Genomic DNA, 12,161 nt, shown 5'->3' with positions numbered 1-12,161 from the left:
TGTATGTTCAGAGAAGTGATTTGCTATTATATAGTGGATGGTGGAGTCTTTCATGCAACTTGGGCCTTCATATGTACCTGACATATCTTTGTTTATATTTATTGTTCATAACAAAAAGAATTTTGCCAGTTGTTCCTAACATATACCTTTGCTTAATCTTATATCCATTCAGTCTTGAACCTATCTAAACATTTTTTGTAATTTCAGGACTAGGTTTCTCAGTCATCCTTCTTTGTCTTTTTTTTCTCTGCTTTTTCTTTTATGTTTTTTGCTTTTTATCCAGATATTTAAACCTATATTCAGTTACTTTTGCCACTATTTTGACCTATACATGCTTTTTTATCCTTCCTTTGGTACTTCGTGTGGTCAGGCATGACTTGCTTTTACTCTTACAGTCAGGAGTCTTTTTTTCAGACTTGGGAGTTATATCCTTTGTTTTTGTTCTCTACAGTGAGGTGTTTATTTTCTTCAACCTTATCATTTTGGCCAGGTGGGTTAAGGCGTTCGAATCATAATCCAAGGGTCATGGGTTTGAATCCTCATTACACCAAACATGCTTGCCTTCTCAGCCGTGGAGACATTATAATTTATGGTCAATCCCACTATTCGTTGGTAAAAGAGTAGCCCAAGAGCTGGTGGTGGGTGGTGATGACTTGCTGACTTCTCTCTAGTCTTATGCTACAAAATTAGGAACAGCTAGGGCAGATAGCCCTCGTGTAGCTTTGCGGGAAATTCAAAACCAACTAACCTTATTTCATAATTGGTTGATTTGTTTGAGATGTTATTTTCTTACTACTCACATGGTTTTTCCTCAGTTTTCTCATGTGCCTTTGTCTGGATCCTTTCATCTGCTTGTGTGATTTTATTGGAATACTTGTTTCTCTGGAGTAGTAGGTTGGGGCCACAAATGTTCCTTATTTTCACTGGTTTACTCTTTCTCCTCTGCTCCTCTATTTCCAGTACTCCTGCTTCTCCTTCTCTTCCTGTCACCACATACTGTTCCTCTGTTCACATTTGTCTTCCTATTGCTCTTCAGAGTCAGTTGGGCTTGTTTAGGTTGGTTTGTGGCTTAATTTTGGGTAAAGGAAGTTCTTTCAGAGAACCTTATCTTTTGTTTTTCTTCTTCTCTTATTTTCCCTTCTCCAAGGGATCTTGTTTCTTGCCAGTATTGGTCTGTAGCAGTGTTGTACCTAAAGATGCTATTGGATAAGTTTCTCATTCTTTTCCAGGATTTTATTCCTGGGTTTTCATGGTTCCCAGAGGATTTCTGGATAGATATCCAGTCTTAAATATATCATGTCTTGGTCAGTTTATTGATTTACATTTATTTACTTTACTACAGGTCTTGGGATAACAAAGGCGGATGTATTTATATATTTGAAAGCGGATGGTATGGGTAGGGAAAGCACTATTAGAGGAGAGGACAACATTTCGACCTTCTTGATGACCTTCTTCTAGTGCTTTTCTACCCACACCAGCTGATTTTAAATATATAATTTTCTCTACAAGTGGGTTTTCTTGTCATCATGGATGTATTTTCTTATTTGGTTGGTTAACCTGGAGAAGTCATATCTTGCACTCAGTTTTCTCATCCAAGTGTTTTCAGTTTGCATATTCATAGGGCTCAGCCTTCTCTTATTTTTTTTTTGAGGGACATAAAGTGATTAATTTCCCACACTATATCCTCTTCTGTTACTGTACAGATTTTCTCTCTTTTGTGATATCCATGTAATTCTGTGTCCTTCTGGGCTTTTCTCATTTTCAATGTCTACAACAGACTGTACAATCACTGGATCCTTGCCTGGGATCCCTTGTTTTCCATCATTTTTCTTCCTCCTTTTTTTTAATCAAAGGCTTCACCTGGTTATTTCATAAGGCTAATACCATAGAGGGCACACCTTTTCCTTCCTTTTATCAAGGTCTTTATCTGTTTTGAAATGTTTCTTTGATGAGGTGTGGGTACATGTCTCAACTTTCATATGAATTCAGGTCAGTGGTTCAATGACTAATCATCCTTTCATATCTGTTTTTAGATCTTTTGGTAGTATGTAAAGTTTTGGGTCATATTCTTATGATGGTCTGTGGACTTCTGGTGATGATACTTGCAGACAACTCTGCAGATGTCTACTTTATCAATTGCCAGGGGGACACATGGTCTCACTCTCTCTGTTTCCATGTTCTCAACCTCCTTTTCTGGATCCATTTTGTACAAGTACATCCAACAGCTTGCTATATTCTGGGTGCACTGAATCTTGTTGTAGATCTTTTCTTGAGGCCTGTCAAGGTACTACCTCCAGAGTGGTCCCATGATCCTGAGCTGTTCACTTGCCTTTTCTCTGATCTTGACACTTCTTTCTTAGATCAGGATCATACTTTCCCTTTTTTGGTTCTCTGTTTCTCTCTCCTCAGCTCTAGCTGCGGATTTGTTTAGTCAGGGCTGGTCCAACCTTTTTGTCTTCTCCCTTGTTCAAGACACTCCATGTTTAGTCCTAATAATGCCATACTTGTTTCTGCTGTTTAACCTTCTCCAGTTCTCTTGTATAGGTTTTGTCTGTGCCTTACTAAAAGTTCCAGATTCACCTCACGTACAGACTTTCTTTTTTTCTTGTTCTTTTCTCTCTCCTTGCTTATCCCCAAGAGTGGTGAACCTTGTGTAGTTCATCTGTATGTCTTCTCCCTCCTTGCTTATCCCCAAGAGTGGTGAATCTTATGTAGTTCATCTGTATGTCTTCTCCCTCCTTACTTATCCCCAAGAGTGGTGAACCTTGTGTAGTTAATCTGTATGTCTTCTCCCTCCTTGCATATCCCCAAGAGTGGTGAACCTTGTGTAGTTCATCTGTATGTTTTCTCCCTCCTTGCTTATCCCCAAGAGTGGTGAACCTTGTATAGTTCATCTGTATGTTTTCTCCCTCCTTGCTTATCCCCAAGAGTGATGAACCTTGTGTAGTTCATCTGTATGTTTTCTCCCTCCTTGCTTATCTCCAAGAGTGGTGTACCTTATGTAGTTCATCTGTATGTCATACTTTCTCCCCTTCCTATCCTTGTATCTCTCATCTTTTTTAATTTTTACTTGGATGTTTGACCAAGGTTTATCACTGTTGACTATTGCTGGTTATAGAGCAGCTCTCTGTAATTCTTATGAGTTTTCCCAATACCATCATGCATTCTCCTCTCCTGACCTTTTCCTGTTTTGTTGTTCTTTCGCTACCTTTATTATCCTTATCCTGCAATCCTTCTTGATTTGGGCCTGAATACTGTTTTTACCCTTACCATTCTTCTTGTTAGTTTTTTGTTCCTTATGTTATCTTTCACTTTAGTTCTGTTTCTTACTGTGGAAGGTTTAACATGTTTACTGTTACTGTTTCCAATACTCTTTTCCAGCATTCTTCTGTTCTTCATTATCCTGCTTGTAGTTTTCTCCTTCAGTTTTCTGTGGCTTATAAATGTTCATTCTTATTTCCTTTCCCTCAATTTTTATACTTTTATTTTCATTCTGATCCAGATCATTTCCTGTGTCACACACGTTGATTCATTGTTAGCATTGTTAGTTGGCTCTTTCTCACAGTTCACACTTCTGTCTATGTATTCTTTGGAAAACTTTATCTACCCAAGATATTTCTCCTAATATTTACTTGAGATGGCTACAACATTTTATCCATATAGCCTATGTTTTATTGGATCTAGATTAACATCAACTGTTTATGACCTTTACCTTCCAGGTCTAACATCTTACTTTCTCTCTTGTAATTCGTTTTCATCATCCATTTGATAGAGATTGTGCAGGATGGTGTTTGGACCACCCTGAGTATTTACATTGCACAGTATCTTCATCACTTGGCCTTGTCTTCTCCTTTGGGATATCAACTTCCTCCCATCTCCATTCTCATGCATACACCTTACTGGCTCTTACTGTATAAGTTCTTTCTTTCTTACCTCTATAGGGATCTTTTATATCTCGGGAACCTACTGAGTGGCATTAAGTGTCTGCCAGGATGTATGTAACTTTAATTCTGCATCATGCAGTCATTCAGGCCTGTGATTCTCACTGATGAGAATAGGTGTTTACAAAACTGCTAGAAGTTTCCTCACAGTATTTTATTTGTTAAAAAAAAAAGGCCTGATCCAGAGCATGCATACTAATGGACTATCATGAGTAAAGCAGTATTGGGATAGCTGCTTATCCCTCTGACCTTGTTGAATAAACCTGAATTGACATGCTTTAAAAAATAGGGTTTCTTGGTCATCTGTTTCACAGTCTTAAGGCGTTGCATTCCTGAGGGCTCCCAACACACCTTTACTTTTCTTCTACTGGAGTATGGGCATCCTTGCCACTCACATATTCTAGCTACTGGCAAAATGGACCATGGAGACTTCCTTATGAGAGTGACCAGTTTCACTCAGTAGAGAGTAGGGGTTGTGTTCTGTTGGTGTAGATGATGTGAACACTCTTCCTATCATGGAACGAAAAAAAATTTCAAAATGCTTCCTGGTTTTGGTCTGTAGTTAAATCATCAAATGAATTTAACCTCTCAAACTATCTTTTCCCCATCTTAGTGGAGAGTAGGGTGGTTGTTTTCTGTTTGTGTAGATGGTATAAACCGACCTCTTAGTGTGGAATGAACAAATACTCTCAATACTGCTTGGATTTAGTCTGGTATTAAACCACCAAATACATTTCAACCCTCAAACTTGTTTTTCCTCATCTTAGTGGAGAGGTGGGTGATGGACTATCTCCTAGTGTTGAATGGATGAAACTTTCCCAATACTGCCTGGATTTAGTCTGGGTTAAATGACTAAATATAGTACACATCTCCTACTGGCTTTTCCCCATCTTTACCACTGCCTTAATTTCAGTTCATGGGTGGTCAGGTGTTAAATTGGTGTAGATAAATATTCACTCATGTGGTTGGTATGGGCCTTCCTCCTATTGAGGACTGGATGAATAACTCATGCCACTGCCTCATTTTTGACTGGAAATGTTCCACCACACTTGCTTTAACCCATTCTACTGTTACCCAGACTTTGAGTTTCTGGTAGCCTGGTGTTAGGTGTGTATAGGATCAGTATATGTGAACATTATCTAGTTTGGTGGAAAGGAAATTATTTTCCCTTCTCTCTGATGAAGAGGTGAAGATGTTTTGAACCTTTAGTATTGTGTAGGAAATGAAGCTCACCCATCGTTGATTGGTTCTATGATACAGTTGGCTCTCCATGTATAATCTATTGCATCCTATCCACATTATGCTATAAAACACTGCATTTTCTTTGTTGTGTTTCTGGACTAGCTTCTTTTCTTTATGAATTGGCAATGCGTATTTTATGAATTGGCAATGCGTATCTTCCCTACAAGTGAAGAATATACCCTGGTACAGAAGGGGTTGCAGTCTCCCATGGGTGTGGCTCTGTACTTTCATGGCACAGGACATCATGTTTCCTGGATTCTCTTTGAGCTCTTTCTCAAGGGGGCTCATGTAGGTAGCTTTCACATTGGGCCCTCCACAACTTCTTTGTGGGATTTGAGAGGAGGCAAGTTCTCGTACTAGAAGTTAATGTTTTCAAAGACTGAACGTATATTTCTGATAGATACTTACCACCCATCCTCCCTACTTCTGGTGCAAGAAATGTCATTACACAAGAGTGTCAAACTGAAAAGTGATGATTGAACAATCAGTATTAGAGAGATACAGCTGTGCTAAGAGGGTGTGTAGTAAAGTTTGAAAGTTGTCACATGTTCATATGCATGCTACAGTGCAGCAATACCATGTGGAAACTTGAGTTTAGGTGTGAGCCTCAAGGCTAGTGGTGAGTTGGCAATTGTTTGTGTAGAGAGAAGCACAAAACTGAATAAATCTAATATGTGAGTATTGATAAGTGTCTATGAAAAATACATTTTCAGTGTTGAAAAGTGCTAACTTTAGATTTCCAAATGAAGTAAAGCTAGTGTGAATTTGTCTGAAGTATTGAGGTGATACATATAATGGATTTTTAATATATTATTGTATTAGGTTGCTGTAATCTATATAATAATGATTTTATATGTTTGACATATTATAGATTAAATCTATAAACAGAAAGCATAGACATAGGTTGTGAATAAAATCATTGATTCAGTTGCTCGAATGACAAAACAGGTACTTAAAAGAGACTACCAAATTGCCAAGTACTGAAATAGAGCATCAAGGGAAGCCTCAAACACCACGTGAGTCTGAAGAGAGTTCAATGAGGATTTCACCAATTCTAGTTGCAGTGTTTGTTCTTTGTATGGGTGCAATGTTGCTCTTATTGAACTTTTTCTTTGATTACTTAGGTGAGTAGCTGTTCCTTATCAGATTATTTAGTTGTACATGATTAGATAGCATTATTACCCTCCTGGTGGCTTAGCAGTAAGTCTGAAGGTTTACAACACTAAAAGTCAGGTTTTGATACTTATGATGGGCACAGTACTAGTAACCTGTACTGAAGTTTCTGGATTAACAAAAAGCAAAATATAACATTGTTGATGAAACTAACTGATTACTGTAATTTTATGGTTTAAAATTGTTTTTTAGTTACATTTGTTAGAAAAAAATTGAATGTCATTGTACTAACTGTATGTTATATTTATTTTCATTAAGAAGTCTACATATAATCTTGATGCTATATAACAATATTTGCAAGAATTGTATATCTTATGTTTCATATAACTATTGTAATAATGATATATTATGATTTTTTTAAATAAAAAATATCAGTAGCATTTGTTTCAACTCTTCACAAGAAGAATTGTGAAATATTTTATTTATAAATAATAATTACTGTATATGATAAAAAAGTCTAAAAATCTAAGCACTTTTAAAAAATAGGCCTCATTTATTCAAATAATTTTTTTGTGATATGTTTTCTACCAGTTGATAAAATATTACTTAGCAGGCCTTATTAAACTACACTTGATATTATATTACTATGTTTATCAGAATATAATATTTATTTCTTTGTCATGTAGCCACTGGAATGTTAGTTGTATGAAGATTTGTTTATGTATAAAATAACTCTTTGTAGGCCCTAACAAATCAAATACATTATTATTATTAATAAATATTACTTAATGGCCCTAACAAATCAAATACATTATTATTATTAATAAATATTACTTAATGGCCCTAACAAATCAAATACATTATTATTATTAATAAATATTACTTAATGGCCCTAACAAAGCAAATACATTATTATTATTAATAAATGTTACTTAATGGCCCTAACAAATCAAATACATTATTATTATTAATAAATGTTACTTAATGGCCCTAACAAATCAAATACATTATTATTATTAATAAATGTTACTTAATGGCCCTAACAAATCAAATACATTATTATTATTAATAAATATTACTTAATGGCCCTAACAAATCAAATACATTATTATTATTAATAAATGTTACTTAATGGCCCTAACAAATCAAATATATTATTATTATTAATAATAAATGTTACTTAATGGCCCTAACAAATCAAATACATTATCCTTGTTAATAAATGTTACTTAATGGCCCTAACAAATCAAATAAATTATTATTATTAATAAATGTTACTTAATGGCCCTAACAAAGCAAATACATTATTATTATTAATAAATGTTACTTAATGGTCCTAACAAATCAAATACATTATTATTATTAATAAATGTTACTTAATGGCCCTAACAAATCAAATACATTATTATTATTAATAAATGTTACTTAATGGCCCTAACAAAGCAAATACATTATTATTATTAATAAATGTTACTTAATGGTCCTAACAAATCAAATACATTATTATTATTAATAAATCTTACTTAATGGCCCTAACAAATCAAATACATTATTATTATTAATAAATGTTACTTAATGGCTCTAACAAATCAAATACATTATTATTATTAATAAATGTTACTTAATGGCCCTAACAAATCAAATACATTATTATTATTAATAAATGTTACTTAATGGCCCTAACAAATCAAATACATTATTATTATTAATAAATGTTACTTAATGGCCCTAACAAAGCAAATACATTATTATTATTAATAAATGTTACTTAATGGCCCTAACAAAGCAAATACATTATTATTATTAATAAATGTTACTTAATGGTCCTAACAAATCAAATACATTATTATTATTAATAAATGTTACTTAATGGCCCTAACAAAGCAAATACATTATTATTATTAATAAATGTTATTTAATGGCCCTAACAAAGAAAATACATTATTATTATTAATAAATGTTACTTAATGGCCCTAACAAAGCAAATACATTATTATTATTAATAAATGTTACTTAATGGCCCTAAAAAAGCAAATACATTATTATTATTAATAAATGTTACTTAATGGCCCTAACAAAGCAAATACATTATTATTATTAATAAATGTTACTTAATGGTCCTAACAAATCAAATACATTATTATTATTAATAAATGTTACTTAATGGCCCTAACAAAGCAAATACATTATTATTATTAATAAATGTTACTTTATGGCCCTAACAAAGCAAATACATTATTATTATTAATAAATGTTACTTAATGGCCCTAACAAAGCAAATACATTATTATTATTAATAAATGTTACTTAATGGCCCTAACAAAGCAAATACATTATCCTTGTTAATAAATATTACTTAATGGCCCTAACAAATCAAATACATTATTATTATTAATAAATGTTACTTAATGGTCTTAACAAATCAAATACATTATTATTATTAATAAATGTTACTTAATGGCCCTTACAAAGCAAATACATTATTATTATTAATAAATGTTACTTAATGGCCCTAACAAAGCAAATACATTATTATTATTAATAAATATTACTTAATGGCCCTAACAAATCAAATACATTATTATTATTAATAAATGTTACTTGATGGCCCTAACAAAGCAAATACATTATTATTATTAATAAATATTACTTAATGGCCCTAACAACTCAAATACATTATTATTATTAATAAATGTTACTTAACGGCCCTAACAAAGCAAATACATTATCCTTGTTAATAAATGTTACTTAATGGCCCTAACAAAGCAAATACATTATCCTTGTTAATAAATGTTACTTAATGGCCCTAACAAAGCAAATACATTATCCTTGTTAATAAATGTTACTTAATGGCCCTAACAAATCATATACATTATTATTATTAATAAATATTACTTAATGGCCCTAACAAAGCCAAATACATTATCCGTGTTAATAAATGTTACTTAATGGCCCGAGCAGAAACAAGTACATTACAGTATATAACACAAATTTTGTTTCTGGATAGTACGTGTTATTTCTTAATTGCTTATGTCGTAAAAGTACAGGAAATGGCCATTATTACCTTTAAAATTTGCTTTTGTGACCTCGATAATGGAATTTAGAAATTAACCTATTTTATATGTAAAAACTGTCAAATTTGCACATTTTCATTTACATAAGGTCAGAATAAAACAACATATGAATCAAGATTTACATGTATTTATACTAAAGTTATACAAAAATGTTTAGAAGTGAGTAGTTTTTTAAGATTTGCAACTGTAATGTAAATTACTTTCATATATCAGCCCCCAAATATAGTCTCCCATAATGTTTTCCTTATACACTCCCAGATCACAAAAGCAAAGTTTGAAGAAAAATATAGGTCTTTTCGATTTATTTTAGTCATAAGCAATTGGGAAATAGCACTTTCTGTCCAGGAACAAGAAAAAGTAAAAATATTGTTACATAGTGTTATCTTTATTAATAAATGTTACTTAGTAGGCCCGAGAAAAAAACAAATACATTATCTTTGTTGATAAAATGTTACTTGGTAGACCCATGTAATTATTAAATTGCATAAATTAGCATTGTGTATGTGTTAAAATAATGCATGCACAACTTGTACAAAATTCAAATCTGGTTACTTATTTTCTTGGGGTAATGTAGAGATATTCCCTCTTGATTTGCACTGGATCAAACTTGAATTCTGGCTCATAAGATTTTTTGGAATCAGAATTGTGTAGCAACCTGTAGTTAAAGCATAATAACATGAATCAAAAGAATACAAATATACCAGAAAAATGGTATTGTTGAGAATATATTATTTTTATTATAACATTCTCCTTGCATTATTCAGTTAAAATAGCTTGTAATTATTTCACTTGCATCTTACTAAAAGAGTGACAAAACGTAATTTTAACAAGAAGCAAGTTTCTAACTGATGTAGTTGTGATGTGAATTTATGCCAAGTAGCCTTTCACTTTAGTCTGTCTGTCCACATTGTCCTAAGTTTTAATGACAGTGACCGTAGAATATGGTTTGGAAGAATACTTCTGTTATCACACTGAACAACTTTATTATATTTCATAAAAGAAAGATAATTTTATTTCTATTTTCATTTTACAATTTGATAAAATGTCATTTAGATAACACATCCAGTACCATTTAAATATTGTGATAATTAAAAGCACAGGTTTTTGTTTTGTTTCCGTAATTCAGATTTCAAAAATAATTTTACAAATTGGGAAGAAGAAAATTTTTCTTACTTTGCAAATTATCATTTGATTTACGTTAATGAATATTTTTATTGTTTGTGAACAAAAGTACAAACAAACTGAAGAAAAGGGAAGAACATTGATCTTAAACAAACATGTATCCTTATGTATCCTGATTTCTTTTGTGAAATCAATACTTTTTAGTCTCAAAACTAAGTGTTGTGGTTTTCTTTTTATGTGTTCTGTCTAGAACATCTCAGTTCAATGACTGTCAGTAATCAGCTATTATGCTGATGTTCCACCTTCCCTGATATCTCCTCTTCATTCCCCTGATATCTTGATGAAATCTTTCCCCTTGTTCTTCACTGATGGCACTGAGAATTTCAGTGAAGTGGTCAGTATGTAACTTTAAGAAATGAACTTTCAAGATCTGTTACAACACAGCTCTTTGAATTTATCAAGCTTGTTATTTGTGTTACAACTCTGCTCTTTGAATCTATCAAGCATGTTTTTCGTGTTACAACCCAATCTCTTTGAATTTATCAAGCATGTTATTCGTGTTACAACCCAGCTCTTTGAATCTATCAAGCGTGTTATTTGTGTTACATCCCAGCTCTTTGAATCTATCAAGCATGTTATTTGTGTTATATCCCAGCTCTTTGAATCTCTCAAGCATGTTATTCATGTTACATCCCAGCTCTTTGAATCTCTCAAGCATGTTATTCATGTTACAACCCAGCTCTTTGAATTTATCAAGCATGTTATTCATGTTACATCCCATTTAAATTTATCAAGCATGTTATTCCTGTAACAACTCAGCTCTTTGAATTTATCAAGCATGTTATTTGTTACAACTAAGCTCTTTGAATCTATCAAGCATGTTATTTGTTACAACTAAGCTCTTTGAATCTATCAAGCATGTTATTTGTTACAACCAAGCTCTTTGTATCTATCAAGCATGTTATTCGTGTTACAACTCATCTCTTTGAATCTATCAAACATGTTATTGATAATATTTTCATAATTTGGTTTCCTTTCATTTCCTGCAAATTTCTCAATAACATCTTTAAAAACAATCCAAGTTTCTTTTTCAACTTTTCTCATTTTCTTTCTTTTGAACTGTTCATCCAAAATCAGTTTTCCTAATCTGAGACCCGACTAAAAATCCCTTCTTTAAGTTTTGCTTCTGGAAGAGTTGGTAATTCCCAACACAGGTACTAGAAACAGTCACTATCTTTGTCTAAGGTCTTTACAACTGCTTCATCAAGCCCAGTTTTATGTGGAGGGAGAAGGACTTTCTTTGTGTCAACCAGACTTTCATGTTCAGTGTTTTTCAATCCTTATATCATCATGAATCTGCTTCTCTAGTAATTGCTAATTTCACATTTTGCTATCCTATTCATACAAAAAAACATGGAAACTTTGTATAAATGGATTGTTGACCCAACAAATATACAAAGGAATTTTATGTCTCAACAAAGTAGCCAACCATGTTCTTTGTATTTGACCTTATTGAGATGAGGTTCAAGATTTTTGTACATTTCCATAAGTTGAACCAAATTAACAGTAGGAACTGATGCATAAATGTTACCATTGGGAAGGAAAACACCTTTTGGACTTCTTTTCGAAGTGAACAGTCACCACTAATTTGGTTCATAGACTGCATCTC

The 12,161-nt window shown here is 32.6% G+C and overlaps 1 protein-coding gene across 7 annotated transcripts in view; it reads left to right on the top strand.

The window, feature by feature from the left end:
- LOC143249865 (signal peptide peptidase-like 2B) overlaps positions 1 to 12,161 on the top strand; it is a 69,828-nt gene that overhangs the window by 17,881 nt on the left and 39,786 nt on the right. For all 7 annotated transcript variants that reach the window (XR_013028014.1, XM_076500432.1, XM_076500431.1 and 4 more), the window contains one exon: positions 6,132 to 6,307. Coding sequence is in view for 6 of the 7 variants with exons in the window: in XM_076500432.1 (XP_076356547.1) it covers positions 6,132 to 6,307 (176 nt within the window). In the remaining variant the exon portion in view is untranslated. The remainder of the gene's footprint in view (positions 1 to 6,131; positions 6,308 to 12,161) is intronic.

This window comes from Tachypleus tridentatus, chromosome 4 (genome assembly GCF_004210375.1).
Source record: "Tachypleus tridentatus isolate NWPU-2018 chromosome 4, ASM421037v1, whole genome shotgun sequence".
Lineage (NCBI taxonomy): Eukaryota > Metazoa > Arthropoda > Merostomata > Xiphosura > Limulidae > Tachypleus > Tachypleus tridentatus.
The sequence above is the reverse complement of the archived record's forward strand: the minus strand, read 5'-3'. Positions and strand labels throughout refer to the sequence as shown.